The sequence below is a fragment of the Cryptomeria japonica genome, chromosome 3 (assembly GCF_030272615.1).
Source record: "Cryptomeria japonica chromosome 3, Sugi_1.0, whole genome shotgun sequence".
NCBI lineage: Eukaryota > Viridiplantae > Streptophyta > Pinopsida > Cupressales > Cupressaceae > Cryptomeria > Cryptomeria japonica.
In genome coordinates, this window is record NC_081407.1 from 1000906194 (window position 1) to 1000933906 (window position 27713).

The window sequence follows — 27713 nt, forward strand, 5'->3', positions numbered from 1 at the left end:
CCTCAAAATTGCCCAAAACTAGAGCAATCCTACGGATAACACTTTGCAAACGTGTCCTCACAACAGATAGACTTGTGACATTCGGTATCATTGGACCAACAAGATACCCACCATGTTGTGCAGATGGCAAAACAATCAACAACTTACTTTTGCAATGTTCCTTCACAATGAAATGTTCAGAATGGCTTCAAATGTCATCGGGCTAGAAAGGGCCATCACAAGATCTTTTGGAATTCATGACCAGATGGCCAAAGATACAAGCTTTATGGGTAGACATCTAGATTGTTGCTCCCTCTCTATTAGTATGGCAAATATGGAAAAAGAGGAACAGGATCTTCAATGATTCCCAATTGCAAGTCGAGGAAGTTAGTAGGAAAACCAAGAACATATGCTAAGTGTCGAATGCAAATTGTCACTTGAACACTGGGCCAATATTCTAAGGATAATTTGAGGACGTACAAAAAAACTAGATGGAGCTCAGAAGGCCTAAGGCAGATCTAAAAGATAAAAGGTAGAATAGGCCAGGCGCAAGATGGAATGCTCCACAACACAAGAGACTAAACTAAATTTTGATGGGGCTGCAAAAGGCAATCCCAATCCTATTGGTGCTGATTGCATAATCAAAGACAATAATGGGAAATGTGTCTGAGCCCTCTCAATAAAGGTTGATTTTCTACAAACAATGAAGCAAAAATGGAGGCGCTAGCTCTTGGTTTAGGTCTATGCAAAGAAAAAAAAATCTAAGAAATGTTGATACAGAAGCAGATTTGAAGCTTTGTAACCAAGCAATTATCAAGAAGGATACACCCAACTGGAAACTCAAAAGTCGGGTTCAAAAAATATGGGCATGTCTGGACATTGTAGGAAACTTTACAATTTCACATGTTCAGAGAGGCCAATAGGGCGGCAAATAAGTTATCATATTTCTAATGCCAACATTCTTTGTACACATAATATTTGTTGTCCTCAAAAAGGATTTTGGCCTTCATATCGGCCATCTTTTGAGTCAAAATCAAGCCTTTTATCTCCTCATCATTAGGGATTTGAATGTTGCATCACAAACTATAATGGCACTATTACATTTTCTACTAAAGAGACTTAAAATAAAGAAAATAAACAAAATAAATATTTTACACTTGAAATTTAATTTGTAAAAACTCCTAAACTTAAAAATTCAAGAGACAAAAATATCAATAAATGTATTATAAAACAATCAAAAAAATTAATTTCTTAGTTGTGTGAAATATTATGGAACTATAGAAACAAGAGTCTATGATTGCACTTTTTGTTGCATTATGCTTGACCTTGTTTCAACCCATGCTCTAAGTATTGGTAATGAACCTAGCGTACTCCATAGTACAGCAATATATGAATCCAATCTCAATTCATGAACTCGAGGCCCGACACTAGCACCGCCAATACCAATGCAAGTAGTGCTTGAAGATCCAAGGAATGGAGGAACAACAAGAGTCTCCATGAATGGCTGTCATCTCTTCTCTTTGTCTTTCTTTTTAGTTCCTTTTTCTAGTCAAACTGTGTACCTAATGCATAACATTAATATATGCATTTTAACACTGAAGGAAGATCTTGGCACATTTGTGCCAATTAAAAATTTGAATTTATTAATGTTTCCCTCAATAATTTTCATTTTGCAAAATTTGCAAAGCAACTCCCTTTGTTTAGGCATGTTTCCAACAAGAGTACTTTCTAACTGGGCACAAACATTAAAACAATGCCTAAAATTGAAGTACGCTGCTTAAATAAATATTAGGCTTTCTAAACATTTAGGATTTCTAGATAAAACAAGATTTAAAAAATCAGAAAAAAGTGAATAAACATTAAGGTTTGTAGCCAAAAAATAGATTAAAATTTTAGGGAAAAAAGCAAGGCACAAGAAAAATGAATTTCTTCAACAAGCACATAAAGAATATATTCTTATCTAATCCTACACAACCCTTTCAAGATGCAACCATCAAATAACGTTAGGACTCTGTCTTTGATGTTATTTTATGTTATTTATTACAATTTTAGCAATATTCATGTCTTTGATATTCTACAACAGTAGAAAAACTATCTAGCCTCACTGCATCTTTGTATTGTACATTATGTTGTATGACATCAAAAGAAGTACCACCTCCTTCCTCACACAAACAAAAGATAATTGAGAACCAATGCCTGAATTTGCACAAGAACACCATAAGGTCCTCCCTCTATTTGCATCAGCCCAATTGATGTATCAGGTTCAGAACAAAACCTGAAACCCTGATTACACTGCTTATAGACAAGATGTCTTTGGTACCTTGCAACCCAAAGACCATCTTATATTTTACAGTTGAACCTATAGACCCTATAACTCTCTTCAGTAATGCTACTTTTTCCTATAAATTTATTGAGAGGATGATGACTCTTCTTGCCTACACCACACCCAAGCCCTATTGCATCTGGACTTTAAAGCTTGCAGTCCCCTCAAGGCAAATGCAGAGAACTTAGCTCCAAGCACTAGCACCTGTACTTTATCTAGACTTGCTCCACCTCACCTTCGGGAGCAATTGCAGGCTCATCTAAGACACAATTTGCAATTTCTCACCACTGTGATCAGCCATAAAAGTGCCAAAACCCCAATAAATAATGCTTTTGTAAAACTTTGTTCTACCTCCAAAGCACATTCCTTGGCCCTTCCACATGGATCATTTTTTTTCTATGCTAATCAAAGAAATGTGGGTATCAGAATCCCTGTCGCTGCCAAACCATTCTTTTTACATCTCATTTTAAACCCTTCCTAAGTTCTGCAGCCTTCGGTAGCATACTCAATGAGACAATAAGCAGCAGTCATTAGCTTCTTAGGCCCAAGGCCTCAAACAGGCTCTGATACAGTATAGGATTACTTGATGGGCATAACTCATAAATAGCTAGGCAAATAGTAAAACATCGTTCTACTCATATCACGTGAATATCCAAATCCTAGAATAACCTAGTTGTAACAAACTAGCAATTTGCCACATTCTAGATTCTAACAATGACATATATAACACTTGAATAAATTTTAATATATCTACAATAATTAAAACAAACTTTTGTACAAAATAATTAACCACTGATGGAACAAAGAATTATACTCTTTTCAACAAAACCAAACGAGCAATAAAAAATCAATGCATACCCATTCCCAAAGCAGACAGCTCAACTTCATCATGCTGCTGCAGATATCTCTGCCAAAACAAAGCATTGAAGAGTATGTGAAACATAAAACCTTAAAAATTTTAACCAAATGAGCTTGCTTCAAATATTAGAAATTTAAAATCATGTCTAAAAATTAGAGACTGAACTTAACATATATGATTGATCCAATTAAACTGAACTTAACATGTACGATTGATCCAATTACATGTATGTACTTAGTAGAATTGATAGTTCCAAATGGATATTTCAGAACCCAATTTTATAATATCTAAAATCAGCTGAACAAAAATATATCCTTAAATCTAAATTAGATCCGTGGAAGTGCTGTTAAATTAATAAAGTTCCAAATGGATATTTCAGAAACCCAATTTTATAATATCTAAAATCAGCTGAACAAAAATATATCCTTAAATCTAAATTTGATCCGTGGAAGTGCTGTTAAATTAATAAGACTCCATTAATTGTCGCAAGTCAATCGGTTAAATTGAAGGTTTAAGTTAGTATTCCTTGACAAAGTAACAAACTTATATATTCACTCATTAATTGTTGGAAATCTAAAAAGAGACTGGTATCACAGGTTCAAGTCAATCAGCCCAAAAGTTTTATGTGTAATCAAATTTACATATGAAATGGTGGTTATGTTGCCCAGAAATATACTTCTACATAACCAATGTTGTATAAATAAGCTAAATCTATTCTTTAGAATATTCAATATTTATTAAGTTTACTGGAAATATTTGGTCCTTATCTTTGCTGCATTAAATAAGTTGAATCAATTCTTAGAAAATTAAGTCCTCTATCAATGCTGTGAAAGGGAAAATTAGAACAACCACAATAGCTCTTTAGAATGCAAGCCTACTAACCATTAGAAATGAATTAATTAATTGCTACATATATTAATTTATTTGTCATTACTGCAACATAAATAGAAATACATATGTATATACATACATGCATATGTATAGACACATGAATACACATCCGTATATATGTATGTATGTGTGTGTGTGTAGATATATACATGTTTATGTATGTATATATATATATATATACACACATGTACATCTATATATATACAAGTACATGTACATGTACATATGCGTATGTGAACATGTATATTATATATATGTATATATATATATATATATATATGTTTGTTTTTATGTATGTATATACATGTCTATATATCTACATATATATCTATGCATATCTATGTATATACATATATATGTAAATATATATATACACACATACACATTCACACAATAGCATAACTATCTTAGAGGAATATATGTAAGGTATGCCAGAAGATATTGTATTTAAAAATTTATTATATTATTATATTATAATTAATATTAAATTATTATAATATTGTGGTATTGTTGATCTCTAAAATTGCTTCTAGAAACACAGCCTTATGTAACCTTCGAGGTTTTAGAAGCCGTCTCTTCATTCATTAAGACGGGAATGAGAAAGAAGGAACATAAAAAACTATCTAATCTAAGGCTATACGCACAACGAACTTCAAATACACGCAATTCTATGGCCCATTCAACAATCTACATGCCTTACGAACATTTCTCAAGATACATTTTGTTGGTTAACGGATTTATCACTTACTCTATATTCTCACGCCCACAAAGGTGACAAATGTAACCACAGTTGAACCAATCCAAATAAACTAATTACTGACTGATTCTCTGCTTATTTGGGATGATATTCAAAGAATAGAAATTAACTAAAATGCTTTTAACCAGAAAGCAAATAAGGAAAGAGCTTTTAACCAGAAAGCTTTGAAAAGGCATGCATAAAATACAAATACTTTTTAGGTTTTCCAAGATTTTGAGACAACTAGGTTGCTACAAAATACCATTCAAAGACAATATTTTTGTAGCAATAGAAAATTGAAACCATAAACCATCTCAAATATAGATGCATCCATTGATAACCATTCAAAAGAACAGAAAGCATTCACACACCATAATTCAAAGATTACGAATATCTGAAGCCACCAACAAATTTTCTATATTCAAAATAGTAAATAGAAATATGCTTAAAGAAGTTTTGCTCTTAAGAGTAAAACAAAGTTTGCCCAAAAGATCCCTCAAGATCAACTAATCTACTTATTTCGTTTTCAAGAAACGGTTACTAAAGTAACGGTCTTGAAAGCGACCATTTCAAAACAGAATTCCATACAGCATCAAAATATAAACCATTTCACAACAGATAAGGCTATAGAGTCACCGAACTCAGGCTCTAGCATCGGGCATCGAGTTCTACTCTGCAATCCATCTATCGATCCCATCTACCTTATCTTCTTCTTCAATTAGCGTCAACGGGATATCTTCAAATTCTTCCTCATCAAAAACAATAGCTCAGAAAAAGTCAGGCAGGTCCAAAAGAATATGTCCCTGCAATGTCTCAACATCTAGTTGTACCAGAGGACCTTTCTTAGCTTGGAGCACCATTTTGTCGAAGTTAATTATTCTGGTTCCTTCCTACTGTGAGCTCGCTCTGTAAGCGTTGTTCGTGATTTTCAGCTTGTTCTGCAATCTTATCTAATATGGTGACGGCCTTCCTATATTCACTGAAATCAGTTAGTGCTTTCCATGCAAAAGACAATAACTGTCGGACTATATCCTCCTCTTTCTCCGGCCAATTCAAATCTGGGTTGTGAAACGGCATCTCACCGTCATGAGGCAAAACCATTCTGATACGTGCAAAATCATGACAATTTCCTCCTTTAACTATCTTTAATGTTCTCTGCAAAAATATGGCTTCATCAAACGTAGTAACGCATGCCACCATCTTTTTCGTATCCTTGGTTGCTTAATGGCCATTAATGACAGTACTTCGTAAATCTTCCCTTGATTTATTCCTTGGAAACAGTACATAACGTGGCAATGGACGCGGCAGAGAGGAGAAAGGCAAGAAGCCATTACTCTTATCGGTCGGACAGACTCATTTAATTCCGTCAACGCCCAAGCATGACCTATCTTTACCACAACTCATGTGTCACCTCAATAGGGTACTGAAATAACTTGAAATTACATCACCAGAATGTCCTTACTTGGAATTGGAGATGTCCCTTAAAATCTCGAGGAAGCTCAACATTAACGACAACATGAGGGATGCCGGAAAGTCGGGAGATCAGGCAAATTCACAACCAACAAACTCTTTCAAAAGCAACCGCAAGTCCGACTTCCTAAGGGCATCGACTTTAGGCAAACTTCCCTAAGTTGGTCGGGTGATCAAGCAGTTCTAAAAGTTAAGAATCCCACAACAAAGGTTAAGACTCAGACAAGCCACGACAAGGGAGGAAAAGGAGAAGAGTCAATAAGGATTTACTCCCTACCCAAAGTTTAAAATTTTATGGGTAACACATTCAAAGATCCTTAAAACATGAAGCAAAGCACACATGAAACGTCTACTAGAATGAAAGAGTATATAACATGATTCAATTAGTAGAGTTTAGGCATACATTACTAGAGTTAAGACCGAATATGAAATTGCACAGAAAAACTATTAATGCGCACTGAACAAAAATAGCCCAAAAGGCCTAAAGCACAGTATGATTATTCTAATTTAGAAGAACAATAACAGTTGAGGCTAAAATCCTATCTAAAAAATCTTCTTTGTATTCTCTCGAATCCCCCAATTCAAAACCTTTGCTCTTACAAACATTTCCCCTTCTTAAAGAGAAAGGCCTAACTGCCCGCTACATGAGAAAACAAGAAAGCATCATGAAAAACGCCAGCTAGCACCAAGTCATCATTCTGCAAAGTGATCAAAAACCGTGAAAGTGATGATTGCTTCCGCCTATAGCTCAAAACGAGCCCACCTTTTTGTTAATTGGATCAAAAAGGCAGTTGCTTTGGAGTGACACGCGGCGGCAGGACAGGGAACCTCGCCTTGCAATAAAACTGCAACCTCAAAACATCCTGCGAGGCTACCACGTGTCCCTAAACATTTATTCCTTCAAACTGAAGATGAGCTCGCGAGGAAAAAGAAAACGATGCCATGTGGCGCTCAAGCAGGGCTTCGCGGCTTAGAGAAAAAGAGGCCAACAAAAAGGCGCGGTGTGCCAACACGTGGCGGGCACAGGCGAATTGCAACCCAAAACATCCCCGACCGAAAGGAAAGCCGCGGACTTGGACAAAATGACAAGGGGAAAACTTAAAGAAGCAATGTGAATTATAAATCCAAAGATATTGTAATTAATATTAAATTATTATTAAGATATGATTATATTATTATCATTATATTACCAAATTATTATTATATGTTTATTTTATATTCCTTCTTATCCTTATACTTTGACAAAAAAAGTGGACTTTATATAGGTACACCTTCAATCCCCCTTAATGCTATTAGATTGAGATAATTATGAAATTAACTGATTGCATGATGGAGATACATAAATTGATTGATTAGTTAAACTCACAATGAGTGGTAGTTGAGAGGTGTGTTGCTAAACAAATTTGTCACTGCGATCAATTCTCCAAATATGACCCTCTTCGCCCAAAGAGCAGTGACAACAGTTCCAAGAGTTGGAGAGATTGCAATCAAACAGCAATTTTCCTCTGCGTTTGAAAGGGATGGGAGTATTTGATATTTTTGTGTACTTTTTACCTGAAAGTACAAAAAGGAGACAAAACTAAACTAAAGAAAGATGAATAACAAAAACCCCAATGGTAGACATACTAACACCAAATAGGATTTCACAAATGATGATAGATACAAAGGGGGTTTAAGCACAAAACAAGTTTTAACTTGCAATGATGATGAAAGAAGGGTAACATATCTCAACATACGAAGAGATGGGTGACTCTAGCACATCCAAACCAAGATACCAGAGCTTGATTGTGTTCCATTACATCAATTGCGTGAATTATAAGCATTCCAATAGATGACTAATGATTTGCACATAGACAAAACATATCACCAATTTGACACACGAAAAACAGTGATAATAACTCAAGAAGCACATCTAGAACATACGAGCTAAATGCATCCTTTATTATTTCCATAAAAATATACAATCTCAAGAACTCTTCTATACAAAGTGTAAACACAAAAGTCATCAAACTATTTCATTAAGAGTTTCTCCATAGTCCCCCCTCTATAAGAGTCCCCCCTTTACAATAAAAAAGAGCCTTGTATTTATAGGCTTGAGAGAATAACCACCACATAACCACTTAGCCTAACTACTTAGGATAACTAACTAGTGTAATCACTTAGATAACTACCTAAGTTAATTGCTTAAAATAACTACCTTTTTGAAGACAAGTTAGGATTAACCTAACTTTTACAAAAAAAAAGCCCAAATTCAAACTTTAATTACATGAGTGACATAAGTCACTTTTATGAAAAGATAATTTGGAGCCTTGTAACTTTCCAGTCAGGATTTACATTGCTTATCTAGAAATAAGGTCCATTCTAACTTTCACTTACAATGAGTGACATAAGTCACTTTTTAAAAAAGTGTAACTAACAACTTCTAACTTAACGGAAGGACCAAATCATTGACATTGTTGAGGTAGTTTTTGATATCCATCTGCTCCATTTGTCTTTGTAACCATCTCACCATCAACTCTATGAACAAATGATCTTGAAGCTTTTCATAAGGATGAAAAAGTTCTTTGCTTGCACCACAAAGTGTCCTCATATATTGAAACATTTAGGCCAACAACCTTCAGTTCTCTTTCTTCTTCCTTTGAAAGCATCATAAACCGCAGGCTTGAAAGCTATCATATTGGAGATTGCATCATGAAATGATCCAGTTGTAAGGATATTGTTTGGCTATCGTAAATTTTACCACACCCACACTTTGAATAGCAAATTCAAGTCCACCAAGCTTGTTATGCTCCTCCTAAGGAGAAATGCAAAGCAATATTCAATTGATCAAAAAGAAGTCATCATATACAAAATTTATCACCATCCCATTCAACATCTCGATCGATAACCTATTATCATTCTCATGTGTTTCTTTCTCTGCTTTTGTCATGGTTGGTTTCACTCGTTTGATATCAACTTCTATTCTCCAACATCCTTCATTTGTGTCGATGCCTTCTTAGTAACAACCTACCATGTAACCTTGATGTTGGCTTCGAGAGTGCTTCATTAATTCCAAAATTTTGAGAGTTTCCTCGCAAAATCATTCTGCAATCATTTCATGACATCCATGAGAGGATCTATTATGCGCATATCCTTCTTTCATTGCAGGTTGCGAGATGGTATTCATCTAAAGGCATCTATCAAATGGTTTGCATGTCGTCTATGCCTCCATTTCTTGCTTTCGAACGTGCAAGGAGGATGTTGATGAATCTATCCTTACACTTGCGAATGGCATTTCTTTGTACATTTCTAAAGATTTTTCAACGAATCTACCCTTCGGTGTGATGATATCTCATTGAAGTATTTGACAAACAATTTGCATGCCTTTGTGTAAGCTTCCACATTTTACATTCATATCTAGCAACACATTTTCAACTATAATATCTAACATTTGTGTTAAAGCGTTTAGAGCAATTTTCAACAATTCCATTTAGTGCAACTTTTGCACCTATGCTGCAATCATGGCATTCCATGAGATGAAGTCGCTTTGAGGCATTTTGTAAATTGTTTGAAATGCCTTGCTAATGCTTCAATGCATGTCTTCACGAGCAATTGCAACTCATATTCAACAGAAATCTCAACTTCTATAATACTTTGATGATGTCCATACCGTTCCAAAGTTCTTAAAATCATTGCCCACTGGGATGACATCTTTTCATTTGGTGGTGGAATCATCTTTATGTCAGCCATTGCATTTGATTGAAAATTTATGAAAGCCATTTCGCCATTTTGTTTTTCCTTGTGTATATCCCATAGTCATTGCACCCTATCTATGCTTGCATCTGCACAAGAGTTTCTAAAGTCTTTTCAACGCGAATCTTGAAATCATTGAAATGCATGAGATGATATCTCTTTTGACGCGGTCTCTCAAACAATTCGGTGTTACTGGCTAAGACTCTTGTGTGTGTCTACCCACACAATTGTTGTGTGTGTCTACCCACACAATTGCATTTCATGAGATAACGTCTCTGCAACACATTCTCTCAAAGTGTACATCTTGTGCATTCATGTTGTGCAGACTGTAATTGTGGCATCGATGAGACCATTTCTCTTCAAAGCAATTTGTCCAAACCTCACGTCCCTTGTACATTTTGCATGCATAATCATAACCTGTATGAAAGTTTTGTTTCGTGTCAGTAGGGAGGATGTTCACAAAGGTTTATGGAATTTGATTTTGCTCCTACTAATTACATCAGGCCGAAGATTTTTGTAACCTTTTCAACAAACTTCCTTTGTGCAGCATGGAATGCCATTTTCTGAGGCAACGTGTTAATCTTTCTATTGATTTTTTTATGTTAGTTATGATAACTAACATTCCTCCTTTGATGCTATTGCCTTTTTGCTAAACTTTCACAACTCACCAATAGATTACGAGCTAAATATATCGGTCACTTTGGAAACTAACATAACTTATCGAATGATCACTGTATGGCAACTTTGAAGTCTAAGGCATTGATTTCTGTAACCATTCGTGCTCATTCACCACCAACTTGAGTTAGTGTAAGAAGTTTCTAATTTGACCTTTTCGGCTAGTCTGCATTCTTGCCAGTCGCTTTGTAAAGTGACCCAACTAACTTACTGATAATGCCAAGAGATTGAATATACCAGTATCTTTCAAAACATGCCCAACTTGCCGATACATAAATCATGATAGTTGGCTCTTTCATTCGGTGATTGAACTTGTGAACTTCTACAAACTTGCTGACAAATGACGGCCATCAACTTTGACTCAATGAAGTCTTTTTACATGAAACCGTATGACAACCAATCTTGAATGTTCTTGAGAAACATAAGTATTTGACTAGCCAAGTGATAAATTTAATTCAAAAGTTCAAATTTTGACTAGTTTAGAAATAGGGCTAACAAGGTGGAAGTGAAGATTTAATTAGCATTGACCCGTTCATGGGTTTTCAAGGGTTAATCCTTCGGGTGGGGTGCATAGGCAGGAGGAGAAGAAGTGGTCTAAGTCGGAGCCGGGGTGGGTTAAGATAAATTTTGATGGGGCAGCTAGGGGCAACCCGGGTGTTTTTGGGGCGGGTTGTGTTGCGAGGGATGAAAACAAGGTGATCCTTTTCAAGGGAGCGAAGAGACTGCAAGACGGGACTAATAATGAAGCGGAGGTGCAGGCTGCATTATTAGCCGTTGAATTGGTCGTTAACACGAAGACCCCGAAGGTGCACTTGGAAGGAGATTCTAAGGTTGTAGTGAATGCAATCATGAAAGGAGTAACCCCGAGCTGGTGATTAAATAAATTTATAGCTCTGATTTGTTCGAAATTGAACAATTTTCAAGATTTTTGGATATCTCACATTAAGAGGGGTGGAAACAATTCAGTCGATGCCTTATCAAACATGGCATGTGAACTGGATAAAGGAGTGATGAGGTGGTGGGATAAAGATGACGTCTTAACACAATGGCATTTTTGAAATGTCTTGTACCATATGGTACCAATGAGAAATTTGAAGTGTGTGAGAGCATGTTTTCATTCTTTGCTCGCAAGCCTAGGCTAGTTCGGCTGACATGGGCAATTAATGTCGATGAACTCTGTAGTGATGGTGCAGACAGAGTTAGACTCATTAATAGAAATAATGAGAAAGAATGGCCATTTAATGCGGATGGGAGTTTTCTGAGGACTACGAGAGTGGTTTTTGACAGAGAAAGATGGTTTTGTGATTGGCAAGAGTAATGGAAGCCAATTTCATGCTGAAAACAAACAAAATGATGTCAGCATTTTGGGGGCCGATTCCAGAGAGACGATTGAAGACCATGTTTAGGTCGCAGGAGCCTTTGTTTCTGAAGGCAGTGCAATTGGTTCTGGGAGAAGAGGTGGCGGTTATTAGCCATAGGTATAGAACAAGGGCAGACATCTATTCTCTGATGATGGCATGGGGGCTCGAATTGGATTCCTCATGCACAAAGGTTCGGAGAGTTATGCAGGCAATAGTGCCACACGAATACTTGGAGAATATGGAGTCTTTGTTGGAGTGGGCGGTGTTGGGTTGGGGTTTCGATATGTTGGAAGGAATTCTGGAGCAGCAGATTGAACTTAGGGGTCGACATATGCACATTCCCTTCCTTAGACGAAGAGAAGAAGTGAAGACTCAATTTCAAGAGACGGCGTAACAAGGATGGGAGGCTTTGAAGTTGTACGTTCAAATTATGGAGCTAGAGGAGGTCATCAGGCAGGCGCGGACAAAAGCAGGGGATGAAGAAGTGGATGGAAGGAGGTTGCGGCCAACGACCAGGCATTTATCTACAGAATTGGCAGAGAAAAATGTGCCTTTAGCAATTCTCCCGAATGATGGAGGTGCGTGATGCAGTAAGCCCTACGGTTGTGCAGGTGGCAGAGGCAGAACAAGAATGACCTGGTTGTGGCCCCGGGTACCTCTGTTTTTTCATCTTAGTCTGTTAATTTGAAAACTTCATGTTTTATGGTTTATTTCAAAAGTGTCGTTTGAACTTCGAATTGCCAGTTAATTTTTTTGTATGGCAATGATGTAACGAGCGATTTTTTGCACTCGATAACTATTTTTTGGGTGTGGGATGATGGTTTGGTGGGTTTATGGTTGGTGGGATTGATTTCTGGGTTTTGACGAGTAGTATGGTGGTTCTGGTAGGTGGTTTTGGGTGGTTGATGTGTAAAACCTTTGTTGAAACTGTACTATTTATTTTATAATATAATAAACATACACATTACCGATCAAAAAAAAATTAATTAGCATTAAATAATTAAAAATTAGTTAATTGAGTGCATTGGAGGAATAAATAAATTAAATTAAAAACATAATAATAAAATATTTTTTTGCTCTTCATGCATTTAAGTGTCACAAACACATCAAATTAAATGATTCTAGTTTTCATAGAAGAACGTTTTTCATCCATATGTGAGTATAATATGCCTTTAGCATAATTATATATCAATGTTCGTGTAACCTTTGGACTTGCCTCGACTCGACGAGCTGATTTTTGACTCTGACTCTGACTCAACACCTAGACTCAGCTAAAGACTCAACAAATTGAAAAACCTAAGAAATTCAAAGATTTTAAGGATTTAAAACTTGTTTCATGCACAATTTAATAGATAAGACATAATAAACTCATCAAATAGAAGCTACTTTGGCTGATTTTTTACTCTGACTCAAACTCAGCACCTTGTTGGTAAACAGATTTGCCATTGCGGTCGTTTATCCGAACTGACCCTGTTTGCCCGATGAGCAGTGTCAAACGTTCCAACAGTTGGAGAGATTGGAGTGAAACCACAATCTTCCTCTACGTTTGAGAGGGGCAGCTCCCTTGTATGATAGGGGTATTTAGGATTTGTGTACTTTTAACCTGAAAGTACATAAAGGAGAAAACATAGAACTTAAACAAGATTAATAACAGAAACCCTACTAGAAGACATACGAACACCAAGTAGGATTCCATAAATGATAACAATCACAAAAGGGGTTACATCAATAAGCCTCGACACACGAAGAGATAGGTTGTACTAGCACATGCAAGACAAGATACCATGAAATGATGTGTTTCATCAATAGATTTCACCATTACATAAAGGGATTACTAATTCAACATACGAGAAATTAGTAATAATAACTCATGAATACATTCAAGACACACGAACTCAATGCATTCTTCATTATTCTTTTTGAAAATATACAAGTTCAAAAACCCCTTAGTACAAAGGTATGAACATCAAAAGATCTCACTTAGTTTCTCTACAAAATTCTGCAGAGTTTTCCCCCTCTGTAAGAGTCTCCCTTTACATTACAAATAGCCTTGTATTTATAGGCTTCCCAGAATAACCACCTTAGTAACTAACTTTGGATAGGTTAATAACTAACTCATTCTTATGCAACAAGAGCTTAGTTAGAAACTACTTCACTTTTGCGTGAATAAGGTCCACTTTCTAACCTTTAGTTACAATGAGTAACATAAGTCACCTTTACAAAAATACAAATTCAAACTTGTAATATCGATGAAGAACCAAGTCATAAGCTATGTTGAGGCACTTCTCCATCTTTATCCACTTCATCTGAAGTTGTCATCATCTCGCCATCTAACCATTTGAAATCACAACATGTCCATACATCCTTTCGAGAAAGAGACCAATGAAATGATCTAAATGAAGTAGGCACGGAGCCTTCTCTCGGTCTAAGAACCATTGGTTTACCAACAACCTAACCTTCAGGAACATGTTCTTCAATTGTATTTAATAACCATCATTCCATTCCACAACCCTTTACAATAATGCGTAATGGCATTCACATCCTCAGGAATGGCCGATTGAAATAATCATGCATACCATCTAAAGTTGTCTTCACATATAAGGAGTGTATGAAAGGCGCAACAAAATCTAAATGTGCAATAATTTGATATAAACTTTTGAATAGAGGAAACAACTCCATTTAGATGATCCTACAAAAGATTTTCATCATCATAGAGTCATGATCATTTACAACTTTGTATACACATTAAATCTTTAAGTGTCAAATTACTCTCATGGTAAGCGATCAATATAACTTGAGTCTCCACTCTTGTGCACATGTTCGCTAGTGTCATCAGTAGAGAATCATATTGAATAATCCATGCCATAATTAAAGATTCCAAGCTTCTCCAAAATTTGGTACTCAAGTGAAATTCGCTTATCAAAGAATAAAGAAATTTTATAAATCAACCACTCCATTTCTTTCTTGTATCTTCCTTCTTAATTATAAAGACTAGAGTGTCCTCAAGATAGCCATGACAGTCCGTGAGAATGTTGGAAGAGGTTGTCGAGTCAGATTGCATCTGGAAATCGTATTTGCTTGGAAGATTCCAAAGTGTTTTTAACCGATCTGTCAAACACATTGTGCATATGCCGCAATCATTACATACAATGGGATGGCGTTGTTTGAGGTATTCTGCTGAACAGTGAACATGTGGCACATTACTATGCCTCCACATTCTGCATACATGTCTACCAGAGCAGTGGCAATCACGACATCTGAAGAAATTCCTCTATATTTATGATTTGATGAATGTCTATACCCTGATCTAAAGCTCCCATTTTGACACGGACGGAAAGGATGCTTGTAAAGGTTGTGAAGGATGCTTGTAAAGGTTGTGAAATTTGGTCGTACACCTGCCAATTACATTCCATAAGGCGACATTCTCTTTGAAGTATTCTGTCAAACAATTCACTTGTCGTGACTATGCTCCACGATGCATATAAGTCTACCAAAGCAGTTGCAGCTACATGACTGACAAAATTCCTCTATCCTCTACGCTTTGCTGAATACCGTGACTGGTTTTGTGCATATTCTGTGACCATTGCATTAAATGAGACCACATTTCTTTAAGGCATTCATACGTTTTTGGATTCATTGTGACAGGGGCTCCTACTCATAGAGCCTCGGGGATCGGGGTCCGGAACGGACTGGGGATGATTAGCAGGAATGGGCATAAGGGAGAGATCAATTTTGATATCTCACCCAAGTCAGTTCATTTGGGTTGGGTGGGGCTTGATAGTTCCCCGGAACTTTCAAAGAGTGATCCAACGTTACGCTCCCGTCTGTCCGGAGATCCGCTCGATGGATGCAATCTGCCTGCCCATGGTAAGGCCTGTCGGTCCCGGTGTACCCTTATCCCCAGCAGATGATCCTGCACTTGATGCAGGTGCGGCGGGTTGGTCAAGTGCTATCAATGATGATGGAAATTCACTTTTTCTTACGATAAGACCTAGGGGCTAATTCATCACATTATCGCTCCGGGTTCTTTTTTCACAACCGCCTCCTCGGATGAGTCCCGATTGAGCATTTCTCTCTCGAGATTCTAGGCCAATGGTGCCTAATGATCAATACAATAGATTCTGTCAAACAATTCACTTGCCGTGTCTAAGCCTCCACTATTGTGTACATCTCCCACAACCATGGCATCCTGTTAAACAACTCAATGTGCTTTGTCTATGCTTGCATATTCTGCAACATTGCAAATGAATCCAAACAGCTCATGTGCATTGTCTATGAAATCACATTCTTTGAAACGTTCTGTCAGCCAATCCACTTGCCTTGGCTACGCCTTCCACATTTTGCATACATTTTAACAACTCATGGCATGTCTATGCTTCCATAATCTACAGTGCAGTTATGTTTACCAGGGCAATTGAAATTAACTCCCTCAATTCTTTAATGCCTTGATGAATGTCCGTACTGTTGTTTGAAGCATTTTTTTTTAAATAACTCTTATGGAGGAGGTTAAGAATGCTCCAGAACGGAGCATTTCTAACCTTCTTGAGAAAGCGGGCCCACACAAGGTTAGGAAATAAGGTTAGAAATGCTTCGTTTTGGAGCATTCTTAACCTTTTTCTTTTAGAGATTATGAATATGGGTTAAAAATGCTCGAAAACGAAGCATCTTTAACCATTTCTTTCAAAGACTATGACCTTGACCTTTAGAAACCATCGATCACGGAGGAGAATAAAGGAGAAATGAAAATGACGTTTTTAAACAATTTTTTCCCACAAATGACCACAATATTAAAACAATTTAAAATATTAAATTATTTTTTTGAAAAATAATTTAAAATATTAAATTATTTTTTTGAAAAATAATTTAAATATTTTCAATTTAATGCCCAAACTTGGGAAAAATGGCCATAACTTTCAAACGATAAAGAATTAAGCTTTGAAATTCGAAACACATGTTCATGGTAGGGAAACGAGACAACATCATTATTTATTCTTCATGACAATACCTAGGATGAGAGATTTTAATCATTTTCGGGCGAGGGACATGAAAATTTGAAAGTTTAATATATGATAAACTATGAACTGGGTTCAGGCAAAAATTGGCCACATGACACAAAATGATGCTAAGAACATGTCTATCAAATGATTTCTCTCAATTCTTGGTAATTTCCAAAATTCATCCATTTTTCATATTTTGATTGGCAACGACCTTGGATCACGTGCTCATTCGTTATGCATAGACACACATTTGGGCCTTCATTCAACATTGGGACCAATTTCAAGTTCAAATTTTGGGTATGTCAAATATGGGACAACACACCTAAACTCATCAAATAGAAGCTAATTACCTGAGTATACATTGATCACACAAGGATAAATGCAAATTTTAGTTGAAGGAATAACACATTTAGATATATAAATATTGTCAAATGTATATAAAACTCGAGGAACATGAAATCCATGGCATCAAATGTTAGACAGTTCAAATAATTGGAGGACAACTGAGAGGGGGGGTGAATCACGAGGAACATGAAATCCATGGCATCAAATGTTAGACAGTTCAAATAACCGGAGGACAACTGAGAGGGGGGGGTGAATCAGTTGTCACCAGATTACCGGAACCTTAAGCAATTAAAAATTTAATAGCGGAACCCAAAAGATCAATACCGAAATACATAAACCAATTACCGAAATAGCAAATATACCAATTAAGCATAAACAACAATTAGAGAATAGATACCATCCACGACACAAAGATTTGTACGTGGAAAACCCGATAAAGGGAAAAACCACGGTAGGAAGCCTACCCACGGTCAGATAGTACTTCTACAGTAAGTATGTGATTACAAATTGAAGGGCCTGCACTTGCAAGAAGGCCAACAGCCTAGAGCACACTGCTCATTACAAAAGAAGTCTCACTGACTACATAAAAATCCAAACTACAAACCGGAAGGAAGAATGAACTGCAATAATAGCATCTCCTATGCCTGAGTACAATTCCAGTTAAGCTCGGTACCAGAGGACTTAAACCTCTTGCATAAACCCAACTCGATAACCTATGATTGACCAAATCCTCAGCATGAATGATTATTACATTATTTGCTTGCATACCATACCCATCATTGATTGATTGATCTACAATGAGATCATACACATATATATACAAACCCTAAACCTTAAACAATAAGGTCGGCTACCAGACAATAAATCAATTACATAATTATAAAACATGTCGGCCTGAGACCAAACAAATATCATCCAACCCATAAGTCATCTTGGAAACGCATCGAGAAGACCAATCAACACGTTACATTAAGCTGGTCCATAACCTAGATAGTACCGTACCCAATTTAGGTCCACACATGCTAAAGCAATGATCTCAATCAGTCGAGGCTCGAACACGATCACCATCAGCATCCTGAACCCCTACTAGAAGCCACACCAACACCACTTATGCATAATATCAAAAGATCTTCAACAAAGCTTTGTCGGTGAAACCCTCACCAGATCAACAAACCAGGCTTACCAGCATATAGGATAGCATCCGATCACCAGATCGATACCAACTGATTGAACATATATCTCAATAGCATGAGTAGCAAATCTAAGCCAAAGCATACCGGAGTATACCAGATCATACCAACCAGAAACCAAACATCCTACCGGGACCAAACAGATCCCGGTAAACAACCAAAGCAGCTAGTGTTGACATCAATACAACACATAATCAATTCCATCAAATTGCCAACAATCTCCCCCTTTGGCATTGATGGCAACACTAGATGTGAAAACCATCCAAGTGCCAAGAAATGCCAAACAAATCTCCCTCACAAGAATATAGCAATGAAGTTTTGATACATACTCTCCCTGTAGATGATATCTCAGTTAAGTTCTGCAAATTTCTCCCCCTAATGTATATAACCCTTGAGTTTTTCACATGAATATCTCTCCCCCTTTGACATCAATGCCAAGAATCTGACATAAATATCAAAGCAAAATCATAAACCACTAAATCACAAGGCTAACTACTCCCCATGTGTAGTAGCATCACCACATCAATCCGGAATGAATAATAGCTTTGATAATGCATACCGGACTGATGCCAAATAGCATCAATTAGGTCTCTACCAGAGGGGCAGAAACCCCTAATCTGTCTCTAAGGTACTCAAATGATTCTTTAGGCAAAGGTTTAGTGAAGATGTCTGCAATATGCTCTTTAGTGTTCACATAAACCAATCTTACTTCATTTTCTTCCACCTCCTTCAAAAAGTTATACTTGATAGATATGTGCTTTGTCTTAGAGTGAAATACTAAATTCTTTGATATGTCTATAGCAGCAGAGTTATCACAGTGAATAACAATCGGTCCATTGCAATGCACTTTTATGTCCTTTAACATTTGCTTCATCCATAGAACTTGTGTACAGTTAGTAGCAACAGCAACATACTCAGCTTCAGCAGTAGACAAAGAAGTACATGACTGTTTCTTGCTGATCCATGAAATAAGTTTCTTTCCAAGAAAGAAAGCTCCACCAGAAGTACTCTTCCCGTCATCAACATCACCTGCCCAATCTGCATCTGTATATGCACATAAAGTAAAGTCATCATCTTTAGGATACCACAAACCATATTCAAATGTACCTTATAAGTATCTAAAAATCCTTTTCGCCGCACTCTCATGATTTTCTCTGAGATCACTTTGATATCTTGATGCCATGCAAACTGCATTCATTATATTTGGTCTAGTCTGAGTCAAATATAGCAAACCTCCAATCATAGATTTGTATCTTGTAGGATTTACCGGTGCAGATTCATCTTTCTTTGACAATTTATCACTTGTAACCATAGGAGTACTAACCGGTTTAGAATTTTCAAGACCAAATTTCTTCAACAACTCCCTAACATACTTAGTTTGACAGATGAAAATACCTTTATCAGTCTGAGCAATTTGCAAACCTAAGAAAAATTTAATTTCCCCAATCATAGACATTTCAAATTCATTCTCCATATTTTTAAAAAATTTCATGCACAACTTATCTTCACCTTCAAAAATGATGTCATCAACAAAGACCTCAATAATCAGTATATCATCATCAATGACTTTATAATATAAATTACTATCAGCATTACCTTTAGTGAAACCAAGTTTTAAAAGATATTTGTCCAATCTTGCATACCAAACTTTAGGTGCCTGTTTCAATCCATATAAAGCGCTTTCTTTAACCTGCAAACCATGTTTTTATCATCTGAAAGTGAAAAACCATCAGGTTGCTCAATATAAACTTCCTCATCAAGATCCCCATTTAGAAAAGCACACTTAACATCCATCTGATAAACCTTGTAGTTTTTATGCGCAGCATATGCAAGAAATAATCTTACAGCTTCAATCCTAGCTACAAGTGCAAAAATTTCACCATAATCAATTCCTTCCTTCTGAGAATATCCTTTACAAACCAATCTAGCTTTATTCCTCACAACTTGTCCATCTTCATTTAATTTATTCCTAAAAACCCATTTAGTTCCAATAACATTCTTATTTTTAGGTCGGGGAGCTAAAATCCATGTGTTATTCTTTTCTATCTGATCTAATTATTTTTCCATAGCTTTCATCCAACATTCATTTTTACATGCTTCAGTTACTAATACCGGTTCAATTTGAGAAATTAAACATACCTCATTAGCTGCCAATCTTCTTCTTGTCATCACTCCTTTGTTCGTATCCCCAATGATCTGATCTTCTGAATGATTCAACCTTACATACCTAGGAGTCTTTTGACTCTCTGTTCCTCTTTCATGTTCTTCAATTACTGTTGAATTTTCTGATACTGCCGGAGTAACTGGTTTTGCATTCTGTTTCGGTAAAGGTGTTACCGGTTCAGTTATGATCATTTCCACTGTCAATTCTTGCTCATAAACTCTAATTTGACTTCTATTCAGCTCATCCACCTTGACATTAACGCTCTCCACAATTCTCTGCAATCTTTTGTTATAACATCTATATGCTTTGCTTTCATTAGAATAACCAAGAAATATTCCTTCATCACATCTAGAATATAACATTTATTACCAAAGATTCTGAAGTACTTAATTGTAGGTGTATTGCCAAACCATAACTCATAAGGTGTCTTACCGGTTTCTCCTTTGATATGAATTTTGTTGAATGTATAAACTGTTGTGCTCATTGCTTCTCTCCAGTAGATATGAAGTAGATTAGCTTATATCATCATGGTTCTAGCAACATCCAAAATAGTTATGTTCTTTCTTTCCACAACTCCATTCTATTGAGTTGTCCGGGGAGCAGAAAATTGTCTCCTTATGCCATGCTTCTCACAAAAGTTATTAAACTCACCGGAAGTGAATTTTCCACCATGATCTGACCTTAAGCACTTAATCTTCAATCTTGTCTCAATTTCAACCTTAGCTTTAAAGATTTTAAACTTTTCAAAAGCCTCAGATTTCTCCCTTAGAAAAGTAACCCACATCATTCTAGAATAATCATCAATGATTAGCATAAAATATCTATCACCATGAAAACTTTTGATTCTAGCTGTACCACACAAATCAGTATGAATAAAATCAAGAACATCATTAGATTTGTCTTGTATACTCTTAAAAGAGGTTCTAACCTGTTTTCCCATTTGACACCTATTTTCCCATTTGACATTTTTTACATATCGGATTATATGGCTTCACAATCTTAGGTATATCTCTAACTGCCTTAGTTGAATTGATCTTCACCATGCAATCAAAATTCACACGACATAGCCTTTTGTGCCAAAGCCAACTCTCATCAATTTGTGCAATCAAACATGTCTTCTCACCGGAATTCAAATGAAATATATTACCTTTTGTCTGAGTACCGATTGCAATCTCCAATCCAGATCTATTAATGATCTTGCATTTTCCATCCTTGAATTGTAATTGAAATCCCTTATCCACCAACTGTCCTACACTCAAAAGATTATGCTTTAAACCTTCAACATAATAAACATTATCAGTATTGTGCTTACCATGTAATGAAATAGTTCCTCTTCCTTTGATCATACATGCTTTGTCATCTCCAAATCTAACCATACCGCCATCAAATTCTTGTAAAGATAGAAACTTCATTTTATCTCCAGTCATTTGATGTGAACATCCACTGTCAATTACCCATTCATCCTTATCTTCAATTTTAGCAGCAAGGGCCTTTTCTTCAAGTACATTCTCTTCCAGTGTCGGATCATCTTTCTTGATAGCCAAGAACACCCATTTCTTTCCATTGCCGGAACAACTAGCAGAGTCTTTTGCCGGTTCATCATCAGAATCAGTCACACCTTCCTCATCCGCAAAGTAACATGATTTGTATTTGTTTCTCCTATTCTTATGCTTGTTTTGATATCCAGGGTTAGGCTTAAAAGATCTTCTAGCTCTTTCTCCAAATCTTGAATTCCTTTCAAGACATCTAGATGCAAAATGACCTATCTTATTACATGCAAAACATTTAAAAGGTGATTTTCCTTTATACTTACTTCCTACCGGTCCTTTAGGTACTCTTCTAGCAAATAGGGCTTCAAGGTGCTCAAATTCTTCATCTTCTCTCTTCATATCATCCAATTCCTTTGCATACAAAGCTTTCCAATCTTGCTTGTCGATTGATGATGTAAATGCATGAAAAGCAGGTTCAAACTTCACAGCTCCAGAAGGTCCAAATTCTTCAAGTTCAAAAGCAGATAATTTCCCAACCAAGGTATCTCTATTGACAAAAGTATTAGCCATTGTTCTCAATTCATTAATTGCAGTAGCCTTCATCTTACAAGTCAGTGGTAAAGCTCTCTGAACTTTAGAAACTATTTCATCTTCACTCTGAGATCCACCACAACATTGAATTCCCATGACAATTTCATTTACCCTTTCCATAAATGCAGTAATCTTTTCATCTTCTTCCATCTTCAAATTTTCATATCTCACCCGATAACCATCAAGTTTAGCAATCTTAACAGTAGGGTCACCTTCATTTAGAGTCTCCAACTTGTCCCATATAGCCTTTGTTGATGATTTGTCAATTAATCCCATCAGAAAGTGGACACAAGAGGGCTTCTCTAGCTCTACAATCATTCTCAAGCTCCTTACCCAAGTTTGTCGAAGGAGGATTGCCAGATGCCGGATTAAAAGGAATAACCGCATTCTCAGTGATCTCTCAGATTTCCTCACCAAGACATTTCAGATGAGTCTCCATCCGAATCTTCCATACTCTGTAATTTGTTTCATCAAGCCTAGGAATTTCTCTCCGAAAGACAGTTGCAGATGAACTAGATGAACTTGAACTGTTAGATGTCACAGGATCTTCCTCAAGCGGTTAAGCTTCTGCAGAGAGGACCAGAGCTCTAATACTAATTGTTAGACAGTTCAAATAACCGAAAGACAACTCAGAGGGGGGTGAATCAGTTGTCACCAGATTAACGGAACTTTAAGCAATTAAAACTTTAATACTGGAACCCAAAAGATCAATACTGGAATACATAAACCAATTCCAAAATAGTAGATATACCAATTAAGCATAAACAACAATTAGAGAATAGATACCATCCACATGGCACCAAGATTTGTACGTGGAAAACCCGGTAAAGGGAAAAACCACGGTGGGAAGCCTACCCACAGTCAAATAATACTTCTGCAGTAAGTATGTGATTACAAATTGAAGGGCCTGCACTTGTACGAAGGCCAACAGCCTAGAGCACACTGCTCATTACAAAAGGAGTCTCACTGACTACATAAAAATCCAGACTACAATCCGGAAGTAAGAATGAACTGCAATAATAGCATCTCCTATGCCTGAGTACAATTTCGGTTAAGCTCAATACCGGAGGACTTAAACCTCTTGCATAAACCCAACTCGAAAGTAAGAATGAACTGCAATAATAGCATCTCCTATGCCTGAGTACAATTCCGGTTAAGCTCAATACCGGAGGACTTAAACCTCTTGCATAAACCCAACTCGATCACCTATGATCGACCAAATCCTCTGCATGAATGATTATTACATTATTCGCTTGCATACCATACCCATCATTGATTGATTGATCTACAATGAGATCATACACACATATATATAAACCCTAAACCTTAAACAATAAGGTCGGCCACCAGACAATAAACCAATTACATAATTATAAAACATGTCGGCCTGAGACCAAACAAATATCATCAAACCCATAAGTCATCCTAGAAACACATCGAGAAGACCAATCAACACGTTACATTAAGCCGGACCCAATCAATCAAGGCTCGAACACGATCACCATCAGCATCCTAAATCCCTACCAGAAGCCAGACCAACACCACTTATGCATAATATCAAAAGATCTTCAACAAAGCTTTGTTGGTGAAACCCTCACCGTATCAACAAACCAAGCTTACCAGCATATAGGATAGCATCCGATCACCAGATCAATACCAACTGACTGAACATATATCTGAGTAGCATGAGTAGCAAATCTAAGCCAAAGCATACCGGAGTATACCGGATCATACCAAACAGAAACGAAACATCCTACCGGGACCAAACGGATACCAATAAACAGCCAAAGCAGCTAGTGTTGACATCAATGCAACACATAATCAATTCCATCAAATTGCCAACATCAAAACAAATTTCAAAACTGAACATATAATTCCATGGCTCAGAGGAGCATGCATTACTCATCCCAACATCATGGCAAGTCATATTCCTTGGCATCTAATAGGTCCATTGACTGAACATATATGCATACTGGAGTATACCGGATCATACCAACCAGAAACCAAACATCCTACCGAGACCAAACAGATACCGGTAAACAGCCAAAGCAGCTAGTGTTGACATCAATGCAACACATAATCAATTCCATCAAATTGCCAACATCAAAACAAATTTCAAAATTGAACATATAAGTCCATGGCTCAGAGGAGCATGCATTACTCATCCCAACATCATGGCAAGTCATATTTGCATGTGTCTTAGTGACTGGTGTGTATATTCAAGCAAGGATTGGAATTTATTATTAAAGTTTTCTTCAAGCCTAAGAATACATGTTTTGTTGTCAAGAATCATTTTTTCATTCTGAAAATCACATTTCTTACCAACTATGAATTAGCTTGTAATCAATAGTACAATGACAATTGCATGCCAACTCTGCCTATGGCATTCCTTGTTTACTAAACAAGTTGTCCAATGTATGAAACAAGATAATTCTTGATTGTGACTTTGACTATGAAACAAGGGATATGTAGTTTGTAGATTTTGCAATCATGATTCATCATTGGCCTAGTACTTACTTAGACTTATAGCTTGATGGGAGTTCATTGGCCTAGTACTTGCTTAGACTTATAGTTTGATGGGGGTTTAGGGGCAACATCCCATTGTGGGGGTTTGGGGGCAATGAGGCTGAGGGATATGGGGGCAATGAGGCTGAGGGATATGGGGGCAATGCCCTTTGTGGGGGTTTGGGGGCAATGACACCTATTTATACTACTTATAATGAGATGCATGAAAATAAATAAAAAAATTCAACTAGTACTTCTTCTATCCTAGGAATAGTTTATAGCATGAATGCAAGTTTTATCATAAATTAACCATAGCCACTAAAAACAATTCTAAAACAAGCAAAATATCAACTAAATTGATAATTGAATTTTTTACAAAATTAATAAATTATTATCCAAAAGTTTGATAAAATTTGCATGAAAGGAAATCTAAGAAAAGATTTGCTTCAAAGATAGGAATCTATAAATTAGACATTCCTTAAAATAGTCAACTTTTTGGTTTCTTTTTATAATTGATTTAGAAGGAGGTGGAAGTGTCTTTCCTATTGGTCGCTCTATAACTAGGGTTCTTATCATTTAGGACCTCCAAAAGAACTTGATATGTTTCAAAACAATATCATCGATCAGCCTTCTCAAAGAAGGAACAATTTCTAGCCATCTAAGAATGATTATAGGCCACGGTTGAACTTCACCAAATAGACCAACTATTGAAGTTCCTTCAATAGCCACATATTATTGTACTTTACATGTGATGCAATACTCATAAATGGAAAAGCATACCTAAGCCTGAAAAATTGATTGCTCAAAATAATCGGATCATCTATTCAACGATATACAACCATATATAAAGAGTTTACAAGACAACGTTCTAAATTAAGAACTAGTCATTTAAGTGAAAACTAAAAAGCTAAAAAGCTAAATAAAGCTGAAAAGCTTAAAACTAAAAAGCAAACTATGCATTCTTATAAAAGAATGCAATAGTTGACTAATGACTAACTAAATGACCATTAATAGAACCTAACCAATAGTTGACTAATGACTAACTAAATGACCATTAACAGAACCACAAAAGAAGGTAACTGACTAAAAGAATTAATTATTCTAATAAAGCCATGGTCAACGCTATCAAGAACTTTAGTGTATGCATCTTGAATTCTTGCAACAAGTTTTAGTGCCAAATTTGTCAATAAAAACCATTCTTGCTGCACATTCGATGGGCTCCAAAAGGGTAACTGGATTAAAAGGGTTGAAGGAATACAATCTTAAATGCAGGAGAGGATTTTGTCAGTTTTTGTCAATTAATAATTAAGAATGGAGGAAAAAGCAAAGAAGACACTATTGATTTCATTAAAGAGGAAACCCCTTTTGGCATAGGGACATAGCATACTACTTGATCTATGGCAATTGTCCAAGCCACACGGATAAACAACAAAGAACTTTGAAGTTAAGAGCTCTCAAGTATCTACTATGGAAAGATGTATAAACATGGTGTCAATGGTAACTTGGTGCGTGACTAAACAGCAGCAACAAAATTTGCTAGGAGGCATTCATGACAAAACCTCTAGTGGTCACTTTTCGTCATGAATTATAGCTTTCAAGAATTTGAGATCAATAGTATTAGTCAACCATGTTTCATGATGCATAAAAGTGGATGCAAAAATGGCGTGTTTGTCAAAATTTCATTGGAAAGCTTAAGTTGTCAGCCATTCCACTAAGACTGATTATTATTGCAGCCCCTTTTCAGAATGTGGACTATATCGAACCTCTCAATCTGAATTTTATTAAAGGACATGTGTATGTTGTTCCTGCTACAGATTTTTTCATAAAGTGGGCTGAGATCATTCCTTCAAAGTCGGCTACTTCAAAGTTCATGTGTGACTTCCTAAAAGAACACTCTTTCACAATTCAGAGTACCCCACAAGATGGTGGCAAATAATGCTTCAAATTTCCCTTTAGAAATTCTTTTCGAATATGAGATTATCTTGTCTCTCTCATCAAAATTGAAATAAATAATAATAATAAATTAAAATACAAAGAATAAAAATAAAAATTAAATTAAAATATAAAAACAATATAATTAAATATAAAATTTGATTAAAGTTGATGAATGGTCAAAAGGCATTAAATTATAAATTGTGACTCCCCAAATATGAGGTATAAAAGGGAGAAAAGAACTCATTTGAAGGGGGGATACTTTTGGCAATCAGAAGTGCAGATCTGATTTTGAAAGGTTGTATCGCAAAGGGGCAGAAATATTGAAGAGTTGCACTCTTTCGAAGGGTGCTAATGGTGAAAGGGTGAGTCTCTTGCCAAAGGGCATATGTGATGAAGAGGTGTGACCTCTCCCTCACATTGAGTGATATAAAGGAAAGGAATCAAAAGCATCCACGGGGATCACCATCGAT

The 27713-nt window shown here is 36.3% G+C and overlaps 1 protein-coding gene across 1 annotated transcript in view; it reads right to left on the bottom strand.

Annotated features, from left to right (window-relative positions):
* LOC131077749 (uncharacterized protein At2g34160) overlaps window positions 1-27713 on the bottom strand; it is a 70879-nt gene that overhangs the window by 35719 nt on the left and 7447 nt on the right. The window contains exon 2 of the mRNA XM_058015297.2: window positions 3161-3209. Coding sequence (XP_057871280.1) covers window positions 3161-3209 — 49 coding nt within the window. The remainder of the gene's footprint in view (window positions 1-3160; window positions 3210-27713) is intronic.